Raw genomic sequence first — 25447 nt, forward strand, 5'->3', positions numbered from 1 at the left:
CAGGGTTCTGGTGGGTGAAATGAAACAGGGGGAGTAATAGACTCCAGACCCTTTCCTAAAACACCTGAAAGCCATTTTCTTTCTTCTTCTTCTTTTTTTTCTTAATGCAGGAAGTAGAGGCGGAGCGGAGGAGGCCAGGAACAGTAGGATTTCTAAGTGTTCAGAGTTCTCCGGCTGCAGGTGTTCCTGGATTCGCAGCACTTTTGTCACTGGGAGGGAACAGACCCAGAAGTAAGTGCCAACGGGTGGTACCTGCTCTCTGCCCAGCACACTCTCTCACTAGTGGGCAGCTGGCGACTCGGGCCGTCCTAGGACTTGCCTGGGCTTGTGTCTGCTCAGAGCGTATTTTCAGTTTCAGCTGGCACAGGAGTGAGCAGCTGCTGGAATGAGCTGGTGAGCTCACCAGAGGTTCGCCAGTATCCCAGAGGCACGCTGTTCTCCTTTCCAGATCTTCTCTGCACGCCCCCACAACCCCAACAGCATCCCCTCCATTTGCGAGTCACTGAGAGAACTGCCTGTGCTGGGCCAAGAGCTCACGTCTTCTGGTGTCATCCAGAGACACGGTGTGCAACCCGCACCAGATGGGGCTCTGGCAGCCCGGCAGGCACATCACATTCTCCCAGCCGTGGGAGGGCTCACCAAGAATGGAAACTCAGGCATGGTGCCAGAGCTGAGGCTCCAAAGGCACAACGCAGCACCAGTGCGCACTGGGCAGACAAGATTTACCTGGCCCAGCCCACAGGGCTGCAGGGCAGGTCAGGGCTCCCTGCCAGATGTGCCCCCCCAAGTCTGTCCTTCGAGAGCCAGGCTCTCCTTTCTGCCTGGCTCCCGGAGCCTTCTCCCCTGTAGGGATCCGGAACCCAAGAGCAGCTGTTAGAATGGGCAGATCTCTCACTGGGAAGGAGGAAATTCTAACTGTACACATCATGGGATGTGGTGTCTGAGAAGATATGAGGTCCCATTCCTGGAACCATGCAGTTAGATACGTAGCTGGGGATATCCTTCCAGGGATATCACAGTAAAGACCTGACATAGAAAGTGGAGCAGTGTTGGGGTTAGAGTTCCAACTGCTTTGCTTCCAAACCATCTTTCTGGGTCTGGCGGCGTGGCCTAGCGGTTAAAGTCCAAACCATCTTTCTGTTAAGTCTCCTGGGAAGGCATTGGAGGATGGGCCAAGTGTTTGACATGCTGCCATCATGTGGATGGAATTCTTAACTCTGGGCCTCTGCCACCTTTATGGAAGACCTACATGGACTTCCTGCCTCCTGGCCTTGGGCTGGCTCGGTCCTGGAGTTATAGCCATCTGACGAGTGAATCAGAGGATGGATGGTCTCTCTGTGAATTTGCTTTTTAAGTAAATAAATATGTATATTTAAAAGGCAAGAGCTAACGTGGGTGTTTGCCTCCCATGTCTTCCAAGGCCTCTTTACCTCTGTGGGTTTCTATGTGCTAAGAACTTGAATGTGGATTCTTCACAGATCCAGGATCAAGTTCTGGTTCTGCAACAAGCCAATAAGGTGGCCTTTGACACGTCACTTAATGGTTTCACTTAATAAGTTACATAGATTTATTTTTTTGATAATGGAGGTCATTGCAAAAAAAAAAAAAAAAAAAGCCACAAATGACTGGGGACATTTTCTGTCCCAAAACATGGAGTTTTCACTTATCCTTTTTAATAGTTACATAGATTAAATAAAACAACGTATTCAAGGGGCCAGTGTTGTTGTATAGCTAGTTAAGCTGCTGCCTGCAGTGCTGGCATCCCATACAAGTGCTGGTTCAAGGCCCAGCTGCTCCAGTCTAGCTCCCTACTAATGTGCCTGGGAAAGCAATGGAGGATGGACCAGGGCCTTGGGCTCCTGCACCCATGTGGGATACCAGAAACCTCCTGCCCCCCGATTTTGGCTCGGCCCAGCCCTAACCACTGCATTCATCTCAGTTCTCCCACATGGGTGGCAGGGACCCAATTCCTTAAGCCATCATCTACTGCCTCTCAGGGTGAATCTGTATTAGCAAGAAGCTGGAATTGGGAGCTGAACTGGAGCCAGGACGAAGGCCAAGTCCCATGATGCGACACGTGGGTGTCCTAGTGTCCAAACATCTGCGTACAGGTTGACAGGTTTGCGTGTGAGAGGAAGGGGGCCAAAGTTTCACTTGCTGCCCTGAGCTCTGGTTTCCTTTAGTTGGGTGGGATGCCAGTTCCCACCCGCCCAGGCTTAAGGGGCTCTGTGAGGCTGAGATGAGGCGTGACCATGAGTGAGTATCTGTTACTGTGGGATATGCCCTCTGCCTGCACCTGCCATCGTGCCAGGCTCAGGCTGGGAGAGGTTGGTAGCAGGTGGGTGCTCTGATGGTCTCACCTGGGCATGAGCGTGAGAGTGTTGTGAGGGCTGGGACACGCCCCACAAAGAAACCCTTCACTGTGAGTGGGTGTGGGGGCAGGACTGGGGGAACATAGTCCTTGTTGGTCACCCGGGGAGTGCTGGCCTGCTGGTAGGCAGGAGATATACCAGGCACCTGTGCTCACCCAGGTTCTTTTCTTCTTCTTCTTTTTTAAGATTTATTTATTTTCATTGGAAAGTCGGATTTACAGAGAGAAGGAGAGACAGAGAGAAAGATCTCCTATATGCTGATTCATTCTCCAAGTGGCCACAAAGGCCAGAGCAGAGCGATTTGAAGCCAGGAATCTTCCAGATTTCCCACGTAGGTGCAGAGTCCCAAGGCTTTGGGCTGTCCTCGACTGCTTCCCAGGCCACAAGCAGGGAGCCAGAAGAGAAGTGGAACAGTTGGGACATGAACTGGTGCTCATATGGGATCCCAGAGCATGCAAGGTGAGGAGTTTAGCCACTAAGCTACCATACCAGGTCCCGCCCCTCCCGCCCCCACTTTTTAAGATTTATTTATTGTTTTTGGAAAGGCAAAACTACAGCAATGGCTTAGTGACCGTGGGCCACAGCCTCCTATCACTCCACGCACGGCAACAAGAAGACACCTTGACTTACTGCTATCCAGTGTTGAAGTTTGGGTTCCCGTTATCACAATGAGAGATGGAGTGTAGGCTAGGTCGATGGAGAGAACATGTCATCTATTTCTTGACTTTACTCAACTTTGCAGGCTGCCCTGGGTCCTCCCAGGTCTCTTGGGCCCCGCATGGATGGCTGGGTGTTAATAGCCCATTTTTCTAAATTAAAAATCCTGTCAGATTGACCTGGAAGGGCGGGTTCTGACCAAGGTGCCAGGAATGTTTCATTAGAGTCTATTGGCTTATATTCAGGTGTTTCTTTTTCAGAGCTTTGAGCTCTGTGGAAAACAGTGGATACAACTGAGCTATCTCTAGGGACCGCATGGAAGAATGTTCTGTGAACATGAGAAAAATCTGACCGCTTCACCCTTACCCCGCCCCGACAGTTTCTGTCATGTCAGCAGTTCCAGTGGAGGTTTGGCCTTCCCTTGGCAGCCTTGTGTCTCCGGCCGCTGTGAGGAATGAAGTCAGCCCGCGTCCTCCGTCCAGGCCGGGAGCAGCAGCCCAGAGCTGGGACAAGCTTGCAGGGAGCTGATCTGATCCTCTACGTGGGAGGCCGGAGCTGAGCCAATCCGAATCCAGGAGTCAGGAGCCCTTCTGAGTCTCCCATGCAGGTGCAGGGTCCCAAGGCCTTGGGCCGTCCTCAACTGCTTTCCCAGGCCACAGGCAGTGAGCTGAATGGGAAGCGGGGCCGCCAGGATTAGAACCGGCAACCATATGGGGTCCTGGCAAGTGCAAGGTGAGGCCCTTACCACTACGCTATTATGCCAGGCCTTGGATGATTCCATCTTAAGCCACGTAATAATCTGCTTCCACAATCCACGCAACAGTGAGGTTCTGACCCTGTCCCAAGGAGCACAGAGAACCTCAAGTGGGAAGGACCTGGCCACGCGGTTGTCTTTGCTGCTTGGTAGTTGTGGGACCTTTGGCAAGTCTGTTAACAGTGTCTGGCATGTAGTAGGTGCCTAATGAATGAGGATTCCCACTTCCTGCTAGCCTCCTTCAGAGTTCTGGTACTGGGGCTGGTGTCATGGCACAGTGGGTTAGGTCACCATTTGCAACATCCCATGTTGGAGTGCTGATTCTGAGTCCTGGCTGCTCTGCTTCCAACGCAGCTTCCTGCCAATGCACCTGAGAAAGCGCCCAGGCCCGAGTCCCTGGTCCCTGCCACCCACGTGGGAGAGCTAGAAGAGGTTTCTGGTTCCTGGCTCTGCCTGGCCCAGCCCTGGCTGTTGTGCCCATTTTGGGAATGAACCAGTGAATAGATCTCTGTCACTCTGCCTTTCAAACAAATATTGTTTTGAAGAAAGAGTTCTAATACAAACAGAGCCTTTCTTAGGTCTCCTGATCTCAGGGTCCAGTGAAAAGCCTTCCCAGTGCTCTGTGTGTCACAGGGTAGCAACTTCCTGGTGAGTGGTGGATGCTAATAGACCCAAATCCCAAGGGTCCCCAAAGACCCCCAGTGGAGAAGGGGAAGCACCTGCCAATGACGCGTTTTCCCTGGAGACTAGGGAGGGAGCTGCTGAGATGGCTTGGGGGTCCACATATGTGAAATTCTATGTGCCTTTAAATACTTTTTTTTCCTTTTTATTTGAAAGGCAGAGCTACAGAGAGAGAGATCATTCATTTGCGGGTTCACTCCCCAAATAGCCACAATGACCAAAGCTGAGCTGATCTGAAGTCAGGAGTTTCTTCCAGGTTTCCCATGTGGGTGCAGGGGCCCAAGGCCTTGCTGGTGAGGCTGGGGATGCTCTCCGAGGCCATTAGCAGGGAGCTGGATTGGAACTGGTGTCCCTATGGAGTGCTGGCACCACAGGCAGAAGTTTAACCTGCTACTCCACAGCACTGCTACTCACCCATGCATCCTTGTGTGATCGTCCGTCATGGTCGGAGGGCTGAACATGAGATCCATATGTAATCTCTGAAGGGGAAGGGTCAGTGCATGGCTGCCCAGCTAAGCTGCTCTTCACCTTGGAGTAGAAGTCCCGAGTCCATCAGAGCGACATTCAGCACATGGAGCCTCCAGAGGTCGGGGATTGGCCCACGTCTGGGGTGCCTGGCTCCCAGTTCTAGATGTTCTCGTGCTTTGGCCTCTCTCAATGACCCTTTTAGGCTTGCCCTGCTGCCATCGCCGTGACACCTCTGTGGTTAGCCAGGCTTGCTCTGCCTGGGGCTGGCATCCTCAGCTTTCCTTCTTGCAGCCATGAGGGCGAGCAGCAGAGGGCTCCCCCACATCACTACCCCTGTCTGCACTCCAAGGGTCTCTCCCTTCTGCAACCCAAAACAGGGAAGGGGTATATTGGTGAGTGGGTACCAGCCGACTGGAGCCATCCACTGCGCAGCAACTGCTCCACCCACCATTTCAGACCCATAAAGGTCACAAACGCGTCACTTCTCGGCCTTTCAAGATCAAGTGAAAGGTCACAGACTTTTCCGCCTGTGACCTGCTTCTGATCGATTGTCACTCATGTCCTCACCAGGGAGATGAACCACGGAACACCAGGAAAGCCACCCACCCCGTGGCTGGAAGTGTCTGGTTCTATGTAGACTGCCTAGCCCCAGCTCCCAGGACACCCGCACCAGACGGCCTTGCATGCAACACCCTCTTCCCTTCACAGAGTCCCTGGGGACACGCACGGAAGGGTGTGGCCAAGTGGAGACCGAAATTTAACATTTATTTGCAGCGGACAGTTTTTCCTTGGATGGGGCGTGAGCTACAGTTGGGAGTGACATACGCCCTCGGGAACACTCATCACTGGGACAAGGTGCCCTCCAAACTGGGGTGCGCCTGGGAGCCTCAACTGCCGGCCCCCAGGATCGGCAGAACTGGGGAGAGGTCACTTTTCAGGTCAAGGTCTTGTGTGGAAAGCCCTGCCTGCCTGTGCCAGCTCCCTCTGCCCCAGCTGTTCTGGCAGTCAGAGGGGTGCCCTTGCGCCTCTCGCCACCCTGTTTGCCTTTAGTGGCTATGAAGGTCTAGTTCAGAGGAGGCATGCTGGATCAGCCGAGCCTGCTGTGGAGGTATTTCCCGGCGCTGCCAACAGGACAGGCCACAGAGGATGACGAGCCTCAAACATGTCATCCAAGACAAGGAGCCCTGCACAGTCTCTGTGGCAGGTACAACACAGCTTGCCAGGCCCGTGACTGGCACCAGCTGCATGCATCTGGGGCGGAAGGACAGGGTCTTAGCAGAAAGGCCTGGGCAAGGGAGCCGAGCCTGTGCATGCGCCTCTGCCCCCACAGCTTTCCTCCCCTGCTTGGCTGTGTAACGGGTGGAGGATTCTGTCTCAGGCTGTCAGAGCCTTGGAAGCCGGGGCCAAAGTGACGGCCCTATAGCCAGGAGGACCAGCTCTTAAGTCTATGGGCCCCAGGATGCATCTGCCCCAGGTTAGGCTTTGGCGAGCTCCATCACACACAGGAGCTTAGGGAAGTGGGAGCAGGGCATCCATGTAGTGGTGGTAGGCCCTGGGCCAGTGACAGAGAGGATCACTTAGGGACCCAGCAGGAATGACTCTTGCCATCTAACCTGAAGAGCTTAGGTTACTGTCCCTTTGAAAAAGCCATGTAGTGGCTTTTGTGCCCTCTCTCCAGAAATGTGGGGTGTGATGAGAAAGCATGGCTCCCACACCAGGAACCGCTGACCCTTCCCAGCCCAGGGCACATGTCAGCCGGCATTGACTCATCTTCGTGGCAATTCCTGGGTCTGCCTTCCTGGAGCTCTCAGCACTGCTCGGCCTCCACGAAGCCCTCCTTCTCGTGGGCTGCTGCCTCTACTTCTGTGTAGGTGGAATGGTTAGGGTGGTTGCGGAACTTCATGGCTGGCCAGTGGTGAGGTCTCCGCTGTGGGCGCAGGGAGGGTGCAGAGGCAGAGTCAGTAACATGGTCCTTCCTGTGAGGACCGTGCCCCCGGAACAGCATCGACAACTCCCACAAGGGCCCTTCCTTGCTCAGAACCAGGTGACACGAGGGCCCCTCTACAAAGGGTGCGCAGCTGTGATTCCTGGACTACTGGGAAACCTGCGAGGAACCGGAGACTAGAGGGAGGCCATTTTATTCCTCACTGCATGATCTGCCAAACACAGCCAAAAGCTACAGCGACTGGGTAGAGACCTGGGACAGTGGAAAGTGAGGCAGTAGGTCAGAGAAGACTGGAATGATCTGGAAGGCTCTGGAAATGCCAAGATAACTTTCAAGATAGCACAGGTCCTGTATTACAGTCAATGGCACATGGGCAGGGTTGGGACCCCCCCCCCCCCCCCCCCCCCCCCCCCCGCATCTTGGGTTTATTCAAATGCAAATTCCTGGTCCCAGCTTAGACCTGCCTTGCTAGAATTTCTGTAGTATGGAGTGCTTGTAGTTTACGGGAGACACCCAGGAAGCTAAGGATACAAATGACTGGCCGGGGTCATCCTTTTGCAGAAGAAATGGAATTGAGCTGAACATTTGACATAGCAGTTAGACTCTCAATTGTAATGCCCATATTCCATTCTGGAAGACCTGGAGTTGAGTCCTAGCTCTGTTTCCAATTCCAGCTTCCTGGATGGCAGGTGATGGCTCAAGTGATTGGGTCCCTGCCATCCAGGTGGTAAACCTGAGCTGAGTTCCAGGTTCCTGGCTTCGGCCTTAACCAGCCTGAACGGCTGCAGGCCTTTGGGGCAGAGAATCCGTGGGTGGGAGAGCTTCCTGACTCTCTTTCAAATAAATACATGATTTTAAAAAGAGAAGAAGAGAAGAGAAGAGAAGGGCACAATCACTTAAACAAAGAGGAGAGAAACAGCCAGGCTTGGCTGAGTCAGGCCTGTGGGCTCTGGACCCCCACCAAGGAGGCCGAGTCCCCAAGGGGCCATGTCACATCGGGCTTGCAAAGTGGGGCCCTGGCAGCCAGAGTGGCTGAGCCCCACAGCCCAGTGACAGGGCTGAGCTGGGCTTCCTGTGTGCACTCCCCTGGCTGCTCAGGTGCCCGGGACACCCCAAGCTGCAACATTTAGGGGAGCGCTTGCAGGCAGAGCAGCCCATGTTCTCTGGGCTTGTCGACCTTTGCCTGAAACCCCTGCAGAGGCAGGCATGAGGGGCAGAGCCAAGTACGAAGCCTGGACTGTGGGCATGAGAGGTCACGGATCTCTGGCGATGAGCCCCTTCTGGGCACTGGATGGCATTTCTTCCTCCTTCCCTCCCTGTTTTGCTTTTCTGATCTTATGAAAAGAGGAATAAGGCAGGGGCTGCCTCCGAAGGAGAGGCGGGCTGAGGATCTGCCTGGGGACACTGGGAGATGTGCCCTAGTGGAGCTGACAGAGAGGGGCGAGGTGGGGAGCAGCAGAGACAGGGTGGCCCAGCGCCATTCTGCACTGACCTCGATGAAGAAGAGGGCAGCGTTGGAGGTGGGGTGTCCACTGATGTAAATGCCAGCCAGGACAATGGCTGCCACGAGCAGGATCGCCAGTGCCACACCCACGGCGGTGCCCAGGGACACCGGGGCACCCTGGGACTTGGGAGACAGGTTGTTCTGGAGACCTGGGGAGAGACCGTTAGGGCAGGGAAGCACTAAAGGGAGCAGGAGAGAGCAGACAGCTGTGGATACTTCTATGTACTCTGCTAAGCTGGGCTGGGACTCACAGGGAACTTAATGCGACAGGAGCCATGGCCCCCAGCCCCTCCAGCCACACCTGTGCTGGCTCAGCCCTTCCCCCTCCTCCAGCTCCTTTCTGAGCAATGAACGGGGCGTGCCAAGAGGCTGTGATGAGGCATGAGCAATGGATACTGTTCCTCTCGCCTAGAGGCCTGTGCCCAGGAGCCCCTGCCTTACCACCAGCAGGAGGAGGAGGTCTGGCACGCTCAGGCTGTGCCTGTCCCTCCACTCCCTCACAGAAAGGCTGGTGACCGCAGCACCCTCGTGGGGCTGCAGAAGCAGGCAGCTGTGGACTCACCATCTCCGCCCGCGTAGGGATCCAGCTTGGTGTCATCTTCAAAGAGAAGGGACAGAGGGAGCAGGTTAGTGGGGTCAGTGCAGCCTTTGTCACATGGGGTCTGGACAGGACTACCGGGAGTCTGACCGTTCATTTCAGAGGCAAGAAAACAGAAGCACAGCTAGGGGAGGCAACTCGCTCAGAGTGACACAGCGATGCAAAGACAGAAGGCCACGGACAGGGTGGGCACTGGGACGCAGGGAATCTGGCACCCACATTAGAGTGCCAGCTTGAATCTCAGCTGCTCTGCCTCTGATCCACCTCCCTGTTCATGTACCTGGGAAAGAAGTGGATGACGACCCACGTCACCCACATAGGTGACCCGGATGGAGTTCCGGGCTCCTGGTTTCAGCATGGACTGACCCTGTCTGTGGCAGGCATTTGGAGAGTGAACCAGTGGCTAGAACGTCCTCTCTCCTTCTCTATGCTTTTCAAATACATACATATATACGTACGTGTTTAAGAAAAGGTTCATGGGGGAATGGACTTAAAAGTTCATTTTCATGTAAAATAATTTTGGAATGCATGGATAATGTTTTCATACTATGCATGTTCCATGAACTCTTTGAAGATTTTGTAGAGAGTCCTAATCCTATTCACTCATTCTGATGTGTGCTTTTGGCTGGAGACTGCCACGCAGCAAACAGAAATGAGGCCTACTCTTGGGCCAGCAGGAGAGGCTCACAGATATTAAAACATGTGGCAAACAGGACTGCCTCTATGGAGGGTGGGTGGGTGGGCAGCCCACCACAACAGGAGCAAGAGTGTTGAGGACCCTCAGGGGCAGAGCAATTCCCAGTTGGGATTTGACCCTGAGGGTGACCTGGATGCTCCCCATAGAGCCCTCTGTCCCTGCCGCTGTGTAGCTCAGGAAAACCCCTCTGTGGGCAGGGGTCTGTATCCCCCAGCCCAGTGCAGTGCTCCAAACATGCTCTGAATGAGCAGCTTGGGTGTCTGAGGGGCCTCCCTGGGTTCTGTTCCCTTCTAAGTGGTACTTGATCTAATATGCTTCAAAAGTTCTTTGAGAGACACAGAGTTCATATCCACTGGCTCAAGTCACAAATGCCCAGGACGGCCTGAACCGGACTCAGGCCGAGCCGGAAGCCAGGAACTCCATCCACATCCCCCACCTATGGGATCGGAAGTCACCGCTGCTGTCACATTCCTAACAAATGAGCAACTTGAGATGAGAATGGAATCCAGCAGCATCTTCTTCTTTTTTTTTTTTTTTTAAGATTATTCATGTAATTGAAGGAGTTACACAGAGAGAGGAGAGATGCACACAGAAAGAGATGGAGCTTCCATCTGCTGATTCACTTCCCAGATGGCCACAATGTCCAGGGCTGGACTAGACCAACACCAAGAGCCAGGGGCTTCATCCAGGTCTGCCACAAGCACTTGGCAAGCCATCATCTGCTGCTTTCCCCATGTGATTGCTTAGCAGGGAGCAAGATCAGAAGTGGAGCACCCAGGGGGGTAGCCTAATGGCTAAAGTCTTCGCCTTGCACCCACTAGGATCCCATATGGGCATTGGTTCATGTCCCAGCTGCTCCACTTCCCTTTCAGCTCCCTGCTAACGCACCTGGGAAAGCAGTGGAGGACGACCCAAAAGCATTGAGACCCTGCACCTGCTTGGGAGACCAGGAGGAGGCTTTGGATTGGCTCAGTTTCAGCTGTTGCAGCCATTTGGAGAGTGAACTAGCAGATACAAGATCTTTCTGTCTTTTCTTCTCTCTGTAAATCTGACTTTCCAATTGAAAAAAAAATTGATCAGAAGTGGAGCAGCTGGTACTCGAACCAGCACCCCCATACTACCTGCCCCTTCCACCCCCTGGCATCTTAATTCCTGTATGAAATGCCCACATCCCGTATGAAAGCTGTCCCAGCTTGAGTCCTGACTCTGCTCTGATTCCAGCTTCCCACCCGTGTGCCCCCGGGAGGCAGCAGATACTGGCTGAGGTACATACGTTCCTCCCATGGGGAGACCCAGATGGAGTTCCTGGCCCAGCCAAAGCTGTTGTGGTCATTGGAGGTGTGAGCCAGTGGATGGAAGAACTCATCTTCCTGCCATTCCATTTTTAAAATAAACAGCTAAATGAAATACTAATTTAGAAATGCTTTCCTTATTCCAAGCAGATATGGGGCTCCAAGGAACCCGGGGGGACCCTATGTTTTTCAGTCTTCACATAAGGGATAAATTCATCTAAAAGACTGGACCCAAACACATAAGGGTCTTGAAAAAGCAGGATACCTGCAGTGGGTGGGCCTCTGGTAGCTTCTACCAAGAGTTTCCAGCCTCAAGGCAGGTAGAAGCCCAGACCAGGCAGGCAGAGGAGTGCCCACCCAGATGGAGCATGCCACCCCACCAGGGCTCTGCCCACATAAGGTCCCAGGAGCAGGAGCCAAGCAGGTGACTATAGAGGGCATTCCGTGCTCCTTTGGGCCTGGCGCCCACAGCAATATTGAAGTGAAAGCAAGCCTGCTCTCCCTCAGTGGCCAGGTCACACCTGTGCAGCCACTGGGGCCTCGCAGCTGCTTTTTAAGACATGACACTGACTGAGCAAAATGACCCTGGCACTGGGCAGGATTTCCCATCAGCCCCTGGGGATGATTGGGGCATTTTCGAGACCATCATGTTGCTGGCAGCGAGGGCTGGAGTGGTCGCTGTCCTCCACTCAAACCTTACCTTCTGTGGTGAGGCCATCTCCCGCGAGGGACGAGGGGGAGGTGGTGACATCTCCGTCCGAGGGGCCGAGGGAGCTGTCAGGTGAGGCTGAGTAGTGGTCCTCATCCTGGAAGTCCTCGCACGTTTTGCCCTCCGCCTGCATGAGAGACCCCGGGCTGCTCCCTGGACCAGTGCAGGCCCTGTGAGCACTGGCTGGCTGGGCTATTGACCTGTAGGCTGCTTCAGATCCTTCCTGGAGGAGGGGGCTGGGGTGCATTGGTGCCAAGGAACAGAATGACTCTGAGCGCTTGTCAGCGCCAAGGAGAGGTGCCGGCTACCAGAGCAGACCATTGTCTTTCAGGCTAGGGACAGCTCGCAGGGTGCGCATAGGAGATGCAGTGGGCACACGGGAAAGGATTAGGCCCGGCACCTCATGGGCTGTGAGTGACTTGCAGGCCAAGTCAACTAAACCTTTCTGAGCCTCAGTTTCCCTTCCTGTCAATGGGGACAGGGTCCCCACTCTTGGGGTCATGATAAATAAGAGCAAGCTTAGGGTAGTCCCTGACCAGGCACGAGTTCAGGTGCAGGCTATTTGAGACGGGAAGGCATAGCAGGGAGAGACAGAGAGGGAGGTAGGGAAAGAGCAGGGCCTGTGCTGGGATGAGAGGTGAGAACAGGATGTAAGGGCTAAGTGTTCTGGAAAATTCTAGCAAAGAGAAGGAGCTTGCCTGGGATTCTAAATGGCAGGTGCCACCTCGCTTTCAGGAAGATGGCCTCCCTGGAAAGGCAGAGGGCTGGAGCCCGGGCAGCTCACCAGATAGTCTCCCAAGGACTCAGCTGTGGTTGAGACCACTCACAATGCCCCCTCTGCAGGGACTGGAGGTTCCTGGGGAGCTGCCCTCTCAAGGTCAAGAACCCCTGGAGTCAGATACGTGCAGAAGAGTCACCAGCAGAGGGTGCTGTGGCTACTGGCTCTCTTACCTCCTGGGCGCAGCCGTAGGTCAGCCACTCCTGGCGGTAGCGGTCCCAGCCACTGGAGCATCTGCAGGATCGAAAGATCCAAGGTGTGAGGGGACAGATGGATGCTTCTCTCTTCCTTTCCTCTGTTCTGAGAGGAGGGGGCTGAGTTCTCAGGGGCGGGGCTCCCACTGTCTCCCCAGGCCCTGGGAACTAGACAGGCCCTCTTGTTCCCTCTTCTCCCTCCCCAGAAGCAGTGTGGGGCTTCCTCACCCTCCTGACCTAGCTCCACACCACCCCTCCCTGGCCCAAGGGCACTGCCTAGAGGTGTGTCTAACAGACTGTCTGCAGTGCGTGACCTCTGCTGGCCATGACCATCCTCCTGGAGCTGTGCATGGCTGAGAATCCAGGCATAGGAAAGCCTCGCTTCCTTGGGGTCTCTGAGCAGGGAGAGGGTGGGCAGAGGTGGGTGTCTGTATTCTCAGCTAGCTGCCCTGAGTGTCGGCTGAAGGGTGCAGAGCAGGGTTCCCCCCGGGGAAGGCCCCTGGAAGCTCAATGGGAATTCAAGACCCTCAAGGACTGTGCTTTTAATGTAGTTTGCAAACACCTCATTCTGAGCCATGGTTCAGTCAAGGACCTGAGGAACAGCCATTGACTAAGTGTCTCCTGAATGCCAGAGGCTGGCTCCTGCACCATTGCACGGGACCCTCACCATGATGCTGCAAGGCAAGCATTGCAACACCCCTCACTCCTTTTCTGGAACTAATGCTGGCATTGAAGTCAGCCCCACTCCTCGAAACCCCGACTGGACCCACAGAAGGTGTGGCGTAAGATGATTAAAGACACAGCTCCAGTCCCAGCCCAGAGGGGAGACCCCCACCTCCCCCCTCCTCCGCCCCGGCCCTGGGGCTTTGAAGGGTGGGCGGGACCAGGAAAGGGAGGAGAGCAGATTAAAAGCAGCTGTGGGTGGAAGAAGCCTCAACCAGCCAGCTCTACAGACTCAGCCTTGCCCTCTGATTATCTTTTATTTATTGTCATTTTATTTGAAAGGCAAGAAATAAGAGAAGTCTTCTATCTGTTACTTCACTTCCCTAATGGTCACAGCAGCAAGGGCTCAAGCAGGCTGAAGCCTGGAACTCCACCCAGGTCCCCGTGTGGGTGACAATGGCCTACGTACTTGGGCCATCTTCTAGTGCCTCCCAGGATATGTATCAATAGGAAATTTGAATCCAAAGTGGATCCAGAGCTCAAACCCAGCTACTCTGAAATGGAGTGCTATGTCCCCAGGGGAGCTTAACCGTGTGTCAAACATATGTCCCTGCTCCCTGGCTTTTTCGGGACTTGGTTGTAGCTCTCAGTCAGAGCCGAGGATGCAGAAAACTAACAGGAAAGGACCTTGGTCAGGTCATCAGCACTGGCCCCATGATGGAGAGTCTGTGCTATGGCTGACCTGACCACCCTGAGGGCAGAGGCTCTGGCCAATCAAGTCACGTGGTGTCCGAGTTGAGGTGAGCCTGGCCAGTGTGGGTCACAGGGTTATGTGGCTTTGGCTTTCCTCTGAGCCATTTTGCAGCTCTGGTGGCTCAGCTCCAGCTGGGTGCTGACTCAACGCTGTGGCTGCCAGCCGTGAGCTCCCAAGCAGGGCCTGTGAGGTCATCCTGATCTTCTCCCTGGCTGAGACAATAGGCCACACTGACGTGCACATCAGGGGCCACGCCAAGTGCCTGAGGAACCTAGTCAATGGCTGGAGGTAGGCCCAGGAACTGGCATTTCAACAAGTACATCCACATCAGGTAGGGACCCTGCCAAACCTGGCTCACAGGGAACACACTCGGGGTCCATCCTGAGTCTCCAGGACTCCGGGCAAAAATCTCTGAGAGTTTTCAAAAAACATTTGCCATCTGAGGTGGTTTGACACCAGGGTACTACTAAAAGAGTACCTTTTAGCCACATCTCCCTCAGCCCATTGCACAGGATAAACAAACTGAGGCCCCAGGGGAGTGAACAAAAGCCCAGCTGATGGGAGAACACCCAGAAGGCCTGAGGCGCATCCACTCCCATCCCCGGGCTCCTCCAGCCTGAGTCTGCCCTGTGTACCGGGCAGGCTGCCTGCAAGGACAAGGGCATTCTGCCCCTGGATGCTGACAGAGAGCAGAGGAAATGCTGACAGATGCACGCACAGCTGCCTGGGAACAGAGCCCACCTTGCAGTTTTCCTGGGTGCCCTGAGGGCTGTGTGGTTGCTAAGGTTTTCCAGTCCCAAAAGATCCCCGGTATCCCCTCTTCCCTCCAGCTTTGTGTTTATCTTGGACAGAGGTGAGTCTGAACTGCCTGTAAATGACACACAACGTGGCATGGAAACTAAGTTATGCTGAAGATCTACATCTGAAACCAGAGCTCACCCAGAATTTCCTGTGCCTTAAAAACCACTCCAAGATGGCTAGAGGAGCCCTCACTGCGCCCAGCCCAACACGCTTGCTCCCATGCCTGCAATGCCCACGACCCTGGTTTTCAGGAAATGTTGCTAGAACCAAAGAACTTAAGGTCTGGGGTCATGGAGTTCTCACCCTGTGACAGTAGCAGTGGGTCTTTGGGTTACCCCTGACCTCATCTCTGAGCTAACAGATGTTGCACTTGTCACATTAAGAGTGAAGATTCCTGAGCCTGGCACAATGGCTGATTGGCTAATCTTCCCCCTTGAAATGTTGGCGTCCCATATGGGTGCTAGTTTATGTCCTGGCTGCTCCACTTCCCATCCAGCTCCCTGCTTGTGGCTTGGGAAAGCAGTAGAGGACATCCCAAAGCTGTGGGACCCTGCGCCTGTGTGGGAGACTGGGAAGAACTCCTTGCTTCGGAACGGTGCAGCACCAGCTGGTGCTCCTGACTCCTGGCTTCAGATTGACTCAGCTATGGCCATTACAGCCACTTGGAAAGTGAACCAGTAGATAAAAGATCTTTCTCTCTCTCTTTTCTTCTCTTTATAAATCTGCCTTTCTAATAAAATAAGCTTAAAATAATAAGAAGAATGCTTATTCCTGGGCTGTCTCCCAGTGATCTCCATGCAGAGTTCAGGGTGGGTCCCGGGAATCTGCATGTTTCACATAAGCTCCCAGTGACCCCAGTCCCCCAAGTTAGCCCTCATCCCAGGGTAAATCCCACCCTTGCCAGATTGTGAGGAAGCAGCTGAAGCAGCTGGAACGCCTGGACAGGCTCCCGGAAGCCCTGAGTCACCGGCAGCCATGCCTGGCCACACAGACACCTTGGTCAGACACCAGCTCAGGGAGATGCTCTCCTCCATCGGGACCTCTGGGTCAGAGTCACTCACTATCACGTGGGCACCCCGTGTGCTGTGGGGCCTGAGGCCAGCATGGGACCATGTCACCCTCAGCCCCTCCTCCATGGCCTACCTAGAGAAATGGGGCAGTGACCCAAAACACAAACCTCTGCAGGACATGGCACCAGCTGCAGTTGAAGGCCAGGTCCGAGGCCATGCAGGCATCGCAGCTCCGATGCTGAAGGCAGGCTACAAGAGAGAAGGCAGGCAGTGGCCACTCGGGGCTGGGGCCTTCTGTGGGCTCCAGAGGCCACAGCCCCTGCTTCTTAGGTTCCCATGGGGCCTCAGTGACTCCAACTGTGCATGGGACCAGTGAGGTCCGTAAGGCCGCCCTGAGTCCAGCATCCCTTCCTGCATTGCCAAGAGGTCAGGTATTGGGTTGGCATTGGGCATCCCACAGCAAGGCCGACCCCTACTCCACCGGGGCACATAGGTGCACAGGGCCGCACATGCCATGTGAAGGATCAGATGATGGTAACAACAGGAGTGTGCATGAGGTCCCTAAAAGGAGCTAAGAGTGCTGTGAGTGCGCATAGGGCAGCTTTGAGACCCGTCCAGATCAGAGGGCTGAAGGTGGCTAAAATGAACAAATCCAGAGCACAGATACACAACATAAAGGCCCTGCTTGAGCTTCTGGCTGCCTGATAGACTCAGGGTGAGGAGGACAGGCCAATCCACACTCCTCATCGCTGGCCACTGACTCATTCTTTTCCATAAAGCCTGGGAGGGATTCATCCATCCATTCACTTGTCCCTCATTCAGCAAACACACAATGAGTGCCTGTCAGGGACAGGGTCCTGCCCCGGAGCTGCCTGCAGCCAAGGAGGCTCCCGCTTGGAAGGACTGGAGGACTGTGGGGCTGTGCACCAGGGACAACATGTGAGCGGACAGGGGGATGGAGCAGGCCCGGCAGTCCTCCTGGAGAAGAAGTCCAGGATCCAAGAGTGACAGGGTAGGAAGCGATAGCAAGGAGGAGAGGGTGATCATTGGGGCCCAGGCTGGGCAGGACAGAGCAGAGACAGGGCTGAGTGTGAGCCGTTGCTGGAGGGGGCTCCAGGAATATCCAGGAGGCGAGGGCACGTACCCGGAATAACGGTGCACCCTTTAAGGGCTCAGCGCGGAAGTAGCCAACCAGAGAGTGCTAACAGCTTTACAAGGAGCACCAGCAACAGAGGAAGACCCACTCAGCAGACAGACAGACACTAGGTCACAGCCTGACCAGCACCAGGGGCTCCAGAGACCAGCCAGGACCCAACCTCCTGAGAGGGGTACATGTTGGGCAGAAGTCCACATGCCACCGGGGAAACCCCATTGTGAAGGATCTAGTCCTGCCAGATTCCTGTTCACGTGCACCCCAGGAAGGCAGCCTGTGAGCCCTTGGGGTACTCAAACCTTTGCCTGTGTGAGAGACCCAGATGGAGCTCCAGGCTCCTGGCTTTGGGGCAGCCCCAGCTGTTGTGAACATTTAGAGAGTAAACCGGCAGATGGAAGATTTCTGTGTGGCTCTGTCTTTTATTTTGAAAAACTTGCTTTAAAGATTTGATTTTTTTTTTAATTTGAAAAGCAGATTTTATAGAGGAGAGAAAGAGTCTTTCATCTGTTGGTTAACTCCCTAAATGGCCACAAAAGCCAAAGCTGGGCCTGTCAGGAGCCAGGAGTTTCTTTCCAGGTCTCCTACACGGATACAGGGTTCAAAAGGCTTGAGCCATCCTGCCTTTTCAGGCCATAAGCAGGGAACTGGATGGGAAGTAGAGCAGCTGGGACTTGAACCGGTGCCCATATGGGATGCCAGCACTGCAGCTGGAGGACTAGCCTGTTTTACCACCATTTCCATGTCAGGTCAATTATCCTAAATTTTTAGAAAAGATTTGTTTATTCATTTGAGAGGCAGAGTTATAGAGAGGCTGAGAGAGATTTACTCCCTAAATAGCCCCAACAGCTGGGGCTGGAGTGGGCTAAAGCCACAAGCCAGGAACTCCATTTGAAGCTCCCATGTGAGTGCAGAAGTCCAAAAACTGACTATTTTCTGCTGCTTTCCTGGCACACCAGCAGGGAGCTGGTTTGGAAGTCAGGACCCACAGGGGGCGCCAGCATCTCAGGCAATAAGTGGCTCAACCTGCATCCCACACTGCTGGCCCCTTACTCTGCCTTTTAAATAAACACAATAAATAAACCTCAAAGGCCTTGCTTGAGAGGTCTGCAGCCATGCCAGAGAGCCGGGGCGAAGCCCCGGTCTTGCTTCCAAATCCAGCTTTCTGCCATGTGCCTCCCGAGAAACAGCAGGTGCCGGCTCCATAGCTGGGTCCCTAACATCCCCAAGGAAGATCTGAACTGAGTTCTTGGCTCCGGCTTCAACCTGGCCCAGCCCTGGTATTTGAGGAGTGAACGAGGAGTAAAGAGACCTTTGTATGCCTCTCTCTGCAACCACCCCCCTTCTCTGTGTGTGTCTTTCAAATAACAAATGAACATTTTAAAAAACCTTTTCCACAAACACAGAAGCCCTGCAATCCCCCTAGCAGCCCCTGACCTTTGCTCCCCATCTGTGTCTGACGTCATCCACGTGCTAAATACGCAGAAAATGCACTGGGAGGTTGAGGGGTGTGGCTCCAACGCCCAGGCAGCGTCCCAGAAACACAGTCCCAGGGCGGCTCGCTGCTTCCGCCTGGGCCACTGTCGGGGGATCCAGAGCCCTGTCCTTAGATGTCCTTGCTGTTCAATGTGGCTCCGTCCCAGTCTAGGCCTGGCGTCTACTCTCACCCAGGCTCCCTGATGGAGCCCGCTGCTTTGGGAAGGGATGGGGCAAGAAGCAGCAAGATGCCAGCTCCTTCCTCCCCCAGGGAAGGAGGGGAGAGAGCAGGCTGGAGGCGTGGCAGCAGAGGATGTGGGGAGGCGCCAGAAATCAGCAGGGGACAGGAGACCCTCTGAGAAACGCATCCGTGGGAGTGCTGTCCTCCCCGTGGTCCTGATCACATTCCAAGGAGCTCCGGGGCAGGGCAGGGGTCTTGGCCATGCTGGGGCTCGGCAAGGTGGGGAGGGTTCTGCAGGCTCTGCCTTTCCACTCCAGAGATCCCCTCCTCTAAGGTAAACCTGAGAAGAATGATCAGCAATGGACTTGGGATCCCTTTCCTGTCCCTGGGGCTGAGGCTAAAGGACGTCACAAGTCCTTCTGTGGGGTTGGCATGGTGGTGTAGCAGGCTAATCCTCAGCGTGTGGCACCAGTGTCCCATATAGATGTTGCTTTGTGTCCTGGCTGCTCCACTTCCTATCTATTCCCTGACAATTCACTTGGGAAAGAATCAGAGGATGGTCCAAGTCCTCAGGCTCCTGCCACCAATTGTGGCCATTTCAGGAATGAACCAATGAAAGACCATCTGTAACTTTGAAATAAATAAAATAAATCTTTAAGAAAGATGGGGCCCGGCACAATAGTGTAGCAGCTAAAGCCTTAAACATGCCAGGATCCCATAGGGCTGCGGGTTCTAATCCCGGTAGCCCACTTCCCATCCAGCGCCCTGCTTGTGGTCTGGGAAAGTAGTTGAGGATGACCCAAAGCTTTGGGACCCTGCACCCATGTCGGACACCTGAAAGAAGCTCCTGGCTTCAGATTGGCTCAGTTCCAGCTGTGCGGTTACTTGGAAAGAGAACCATTGAACGGAAGGTCCTCCTCTCTCTCTCTCCTCCTCTCTGTATATCTGTCTTTCCAATAAAAATAAATAAATCTTAAGAGAGAGAGAGCAAGTGAGCGAGTGCAGGGCCCAGCATGGTAGCCTAGCAGCTAAACCTTGCAAATGCTGGGATCCCATATAGATGCCGGTTCTAATCCCAGCAGCCCCACTTCCCATCCAGCTCCCTGCTTGTGGTCTGGGAAAACAGTAGAGGACAGCTCAAAGCCATGGGACCCTGTACTGACAGGGAGACCCAGAAGAGGTTCCGGGCTCCTGGCTTTGAATCAGCGCAGCTCCAGCCATTATGGCTGCTTGGAGAGTAAATCAACAGGTGGAAGATCTTCCTCTCTTTCCTCCTCTCTGTATATATGACTTTCCAATAAAAACAAAATAAATCTTAAGAAAGAAAGAAAAAGAGAGAGAGAAAGAAAGAAAGAGAGAGGGACTGGTGCAGTAGCTCAACAGGCCAATCCTCCAGCATTCCATATGGGCATCAGTTTCCAAATGGGTCCCAGCTGTTCCAGTTGCAATCCAGCTCCCTGTTTATATTTGTCCGGGAAGGCATGCATGGGAGACCAAGTAGAAGTTCCTAGCTCCTGGTTCCTAGCTTCAGATCAACTCAGTTTCAGTCATTGCGGCCTTTGGGGAGTGAACCAGCAGACAGACGATCTCTCTGTCTCTTCCTCTAATTCTGACTTTTAAGTAGAAAAAAAAAAGTTTCTGTCTGCCATGGCTCATTGCAAGTGTGTAGCAGCACACCAGGGCCTGCGTGGCACTGTGTCAGAGTTCAACTCTGCCTGCTGCTAGCTCCAGGAGGCAGGTGGCGTGAGCCCTGGATCACAGGTGACCGCATAGGTCAGTGGTGGGCCTGGGACTTGAACGCAGTCTGCCATACTGCAAAGCCCTTCCCAGAACACAGAATCCCCCAGACAGGGCCCGGCCCCTACTCACTGGGCAATGGGGTGAACTCCACAGCTGACCTACTGGTCACCTTGCTGGGGTCCAGCTCCACGCGGTGGTACTCAAAGATGGTCCTTCGCCGTGATTCTGAAAGGGAAACAGAGCCTGACGTCAGAGCCCGACACGACCGAGGGCCTCGAAAGCCAGGACCTGCTGCCTGGTTGGGGTGAGGCTGGTGCCCAGGAGGGTGGGCAGAGAGCATACTGGGCTCTGCAGGGAGCAAAGAGGGTGGGCAAACCTTGAGGGAAGCCTTGTATTCTAAGCCAGGCAAACTGCTCAGGACAGGAACCTGGCTACTTGGGATCCTGCTTCCCCCTGTCTCTGTGCCTTGACCAGTCAGGCCCTCCTCCCCGTGTTTGGGCCACCCTCATAGCTACAGCACAAGGGGCCCCTTCCTCTGAGCAGCCTCCCTTAACCAGCATTCAAGCCAGGTGTTTCCTCGCACTGCACTCCCTGCACCGTGTGGACATTAGGGTCCATGTGGAGGGCATGGGAGGAGGATCTGGTCTTGAACCTAACCCACAGAGAACATTTGCACACCTGCAGCTGCACAGAGTGACCTTGGCCCTTGTTGAGCTAATGCCCCACCGTACCCTACTAGATGCAGACATTTAGCCGCCATCAGGCCCAGAGCCAGGCTTGGGTCCCTCTCCCACCCCTGGACCTGTGTTCTGAGTCATGGCCTGCTCCTGACTTGCTAGCCATGTGCACACAAGTCACATGGGCCTCGGGACCTTGTCTGGGACATGGGAAAAGAAACATCCCGCATGAGGAACAAACTGGAATTGCAGCCAGAGAGGGTCCGCCTTGAGCAGAAACAGATGAAGTCTGCTATTTCTCATCAGGGTACCACACCTGCCAGGAGCGTGGGCCGGCGCTGCTCTCCTCTTGCCGTGCAAGGCCGCAGCAGCCGGTGGTACTGAGCTAGGCTAATTAGTTTCTCAAAGGCAAAGGAACACTCCTTCCTTTGGGGAAACTGTGCTCAGCCCATTCCCAGTCCCATGGAGACTGCATCACAGCCAAATCTCTTGCCAGGATCCTGCCTCCTGGAGTGGAGGGGGGCATCACATGGTGATTGATTCAAGGTGGCACCCATCAGATAGCTTCCCTGGGACTTTTCCACTGTCCCCAAGAGGCCTTGTGCTCTCTGATAGAGAAGTTGAGAATACATGAATTGGACATCTGTGAATGGCCAGGCCTGAGGGGAGCCAGAGAAGGAAACCACTTCCTGGAGAGATACAGGAAGTGCTGAGCACATTCCTGGTTCCAGAGTGCTGGGACCTGACCTGTGCTGACTTTCCAGTTCAGCAGCCTCTTCCTGTGGATGTGGGTCCACTTCTGCATTCCCCAGTGTGCCCTCTTGCTGGGGAGTCTGGTTTCAATCAGCAACTATTGTGTGAGTGTGTGTGTGTGTGTGTGTGTGTAAGGGCGGGGGGATGTTTCTCATTTGCAGGAGAAGCTCCAACAGGGTGGGGTTTTCACAGGAGGAAGGGGCCCTATGCAGGCTGCCTAGGCCCCTTCCTCTGCCCTCTTTCCCATGTGAAGACTATAAGAGAGACAGGCCTATACAATGGCTCAATTTGCTAAACCTCCTCCTATAAGCACCAGCATCCCATATGGGCACCAGTCCATGTCCCGCTGCTCCATTTCTCATCCAGCTCCCTGACTGTGGTCTGGGAAAGCAGTGGAGGATGGCCAAGTCCTCGGGACTCTGCACCCACATGGCAAACCCAGAAGAAACTCCTCAGCAGCTCAGCTCCAGACGTTGCAGTCATTTGGGGAGTGAACCAGTCATTGGAAGATCTTTCTCTGTGTCTCCTTCTCTCTGTAATTCTGCCTTTCCAATAAAAATAAATAAATCTTTAATAAATAAATAAATAAAAGATGCTATCCTGACAAGAAAGAAAGAAAGAAAGAAAGAAAGAAAGAAAGAAAGAAAGAAAGAAAGAAAGAAAGAAAGAAAGAAAGAAAGAAAGAAAGAAACAAGGAGAATGTCCCCTGCCGTACCATGCTGACCAGGCTCTCAACCAGTATGTGTCTATCCCTGACACGCACTGCCCCCAAAACCTTAGAACAATATCCTGAGCGAACCACAAGCAGGCTGCTCTGGCTTTGGTAGCTGCCTACGTGCCGTGGAACACAGCATGAACTTACATCCGCGAGACCTGCGCCTGAAATGCTATAGCAGCAAGAGGAGTCATGAGTTGAATTTCCAGGGGCCAGCGCTGGTGTGGAATGGGTTCAGCCTTCACCTGTGGCATTCCCTATGAGCCCTGGTGTAGTCCCAGTGCTCCACTTTTGGTCCAGCTCCCTGCTAATGCACCATAGGAGATCCCAGTAGAGTTCCTGGCTCCTCGCCTCGGCCTGGGCCCAGCCTTGGGGGAGGGAACCAATGGATGGAAGACCTCTATATATATCACTCTCTCTGTAACTCTTCTTTAAAATAAAGAATTATTTTGTTAAAATTTAAGTTTCTCTGTCCCTCACTTCACAAATAGGGAAGCTGAGGTTCAGGGAGATTAACTCAACGACCAGGAATACTTCAAGCCATACATCCTAATTTTCTAAGAGTTCAGCAGAGAGCGTCACTGAAGTGAGAAAACTCATTCGACAGCACAGCACGACCTGACTTCACCTTCACTCACTCACCCGACACGCAGAGCTGGACACCTGCTCCCTCCAGGGCACTAGAGCTCGGCACTGTGCCACACGCAGGACACACCTGTCTCCACATCCACTCAGGTGCCCTGGGCCGCTCCCTGCTTGCCCTTCCCACAGGACCACAGGGACCTGTCACTTCTGCTGAAGTCACACTTAAAGTCAGACTCGGGGTGAGAGGGCCAAACTTTCATTGGTGGCCGCGTGCCCTGCCTGGCTGGCGCCAGTACCCACCGGGAGTCATGAGTTAGGAAGAGAAGGCTTGGCTGGCTGGCGCCCATCTGCACCCGGGTCCCCCAGCACTGCCCAGAGGCAGCAGTGTCCTTATTTGTACTAGGAAAAGAGTCCAAGGGAAGCACCGACATCTCTTCTTTAAAATAATAAATCATCTAGCAAACATTAAAGCAACTCAGGGGTTGCGGGTTTATTTTTCTCCTAAACAGTCCTGACTCCAAGAGAGAAGAGACCAGTGGGCAGGAGCACCAGACAGTGACAGTGGGTACAGGGTCACTGTGGTCCTAAAAGACAGCCCCCCATGGAGGGAAGAGCAGGGCGGGAGGGCCACATGCCCCTACTCACATATGCACAAGCAGGCACACATACTCAAACACATGCGCTCACACACAGGGTTTATATGTAAGTAAAAGCCCTTGTGCCCAGCAAGAGAAGTCCCACAGGGCTTGGGGTGAGCAAGGGTGCCCTCTGTCACTCACATGTCATCCCCTCCCCTGAGTTCCAGACTCTGGAAGACAGCCTGGGGTCCGGGCACTGCGTGCTGGGTGATGGGAAAGGCTCCCTTCCACAGCTCCGTCCCCTCCCACAACTCTTACAGCAGCAAAGAGGATGGGATGACAAGAGATATATGATGACCCACCCCCAAAGCTCTGCCATGTCAGGCCTGTGGTCCTCCTTCCTCAGCCGCACCATGCCAGGCTCAGCCCAGATGGCAGCCCTACCTGGCAAACCTCCCCAGCCCTGGGCAGGGCCAGAAACCTATCCCCTGAGCGCCACATGCTCTCTGTGGTATCCAAAGTCACCTGTCACACTGCTGGGTCTCTACTCTGGCAACCCTATCTGCACCCCAACACACACCCCAGACCTGGAGCTCCCAGAGGCACCTAGCAGGGTCACACACGGCCCGGGCCCCAAGGAATGCCTGTGGGGGTGGGTGTTCAGTAAAACTGCCGTACTGTCACTTCCAATGCCCCCACTCCACATCAGAGCCCCTGGGTTTTGGTCCCAGCTCAGCTTGTCATCCAGTGACCTGCTATGCCCATCCTAGTGGGCAGTGACTTCATTGGGTCCCTGCCACCCACATGTGAGACTCAGACTGAGGTCAGCTTAGGCCAGCTCTGGCAGCGGCGGGCATTTGGGAGTGACCGGTAGGTGGCAGATCTCTGCTGGTTTTTCTGATTTTTCAACTAAGCAGTTAGAGTTTTCAGAAGAGAAATGACTGAAGGAAACAAGAAACCAGGAGTCAAGGAAACCTCAGCAACTCCCCAGGTCAGCCCGTGGCCAGCCCCCGAAACACAACCACAGAGTGAGACCCTTCTCCAAAAGCAACCCCAAATGGCCACAGACAGGCACAGGTACAGAAAGGAAGTTGGTGTGCAGGGCTCAGGCACCGGCAAGGGTTCAGGGAGAGACTGCCTGCGGTCAGAAGGAAGGGAAGTAGGAACCAAAAAGGCACAGGGGTTGAGACCCCTTTGCAGAAAACAGCTGCTTGTTAAGGGAGCTGATCTTTTTTTTTTTTTTTTAAGATTTATTTATTTTTATTGGAAAGTCAGATATACAGAGAGGAGGAGAGACAGAGTGGAAGATCTTCCGTCCATTTCCCAAGTGATGGCAATGGTCAGGTAATCTGAAACCAGGAGCTAGGAGCTTCTTCTGGGTCTCCCACGCAGGTGCAGGGTCCCCATGTTTTGGGCCAGCCTCGACTGCTTTCCCAGGCCACAAGCAAGGAGCTGGATGGGAAGCAGGGCCACCAGGATTAGAATTGATGTCCATATGGAATTCCAGTGTATGCAAGGCTAGAACTTTAGCCATTAGGCTACCGCACCAGGCCCAAGGTTTTGAGGAGCAGCACGAGCAGCTGCCTAAAAGGCAGGGCTCCTGGAAGGCTCACCCCCAGGCTAGCCCGGGGCTGCAGTGGGTTAAGCCGCCACTTATGACCTTTTTGCTGGCATCCCATATTATAGTACAGGTTCAATTCCCAACTACTCTGCTT

The 25447-nt window shown here is 54.1% G+C and overlaps 1 protein-coding gene across 2 annotated transcripts in view; it reads right to left on the reverse strand.

Annotated features, from left to right (window-relative positions):
* Positions 1-6739: 6739 nt before the first annotated feature.
* The window catches only part of PLXDC1 (plexin domain containing 1), a 46968-nt gene continuing 28260 nt past the window's right edge, over positions 6740-25447 (reverse strand). For both annotated transcript variants that reach the window (XM_041001233.1, XM_041001232.1), the window contains 7 exons: positions 20554-20649; positions 16045-16126; positions 12629-12689; positions 11669-11804; positions 8944-8979; positions 8370-8530; positions 6740-6859 (listed from right to left, as the gene is read on the reverse strand). In XM_041001233.1, coding sequence (XP_040857167.1) covers positions 6740-6859; positions 8370-8530; positions 8944-8979; positions 11669-11804; positions 12629-12689; positions 16045-16126; positions 20554-20649 — 692 coding nt within the window. The remainder of the gene's footprint in view (positions 6860-8369; positions 8531-8943; positions 8980-11668; positions 11805-12628; positions 12690-16044; positions 16127-20553; positions 20650-25447) is intronic.

This window comes from Ochotona curzoniae, unplaced genomic scaffold, assembly GCF_017591425.1.
Source record: "Ochotona curzoniae isolate NIBS_2020 unplaced genomic scaffold, NIBS_Ocur_1.0 scaffold_2453, whole genome shotgun sequence".
Classification (NCBI taxonomy): Eukaryota; Metazoa; Chordata; class Mammalia; order Lagomorpha; family Ochotonidae; genus Ochotona; species Ochotona curzoniae.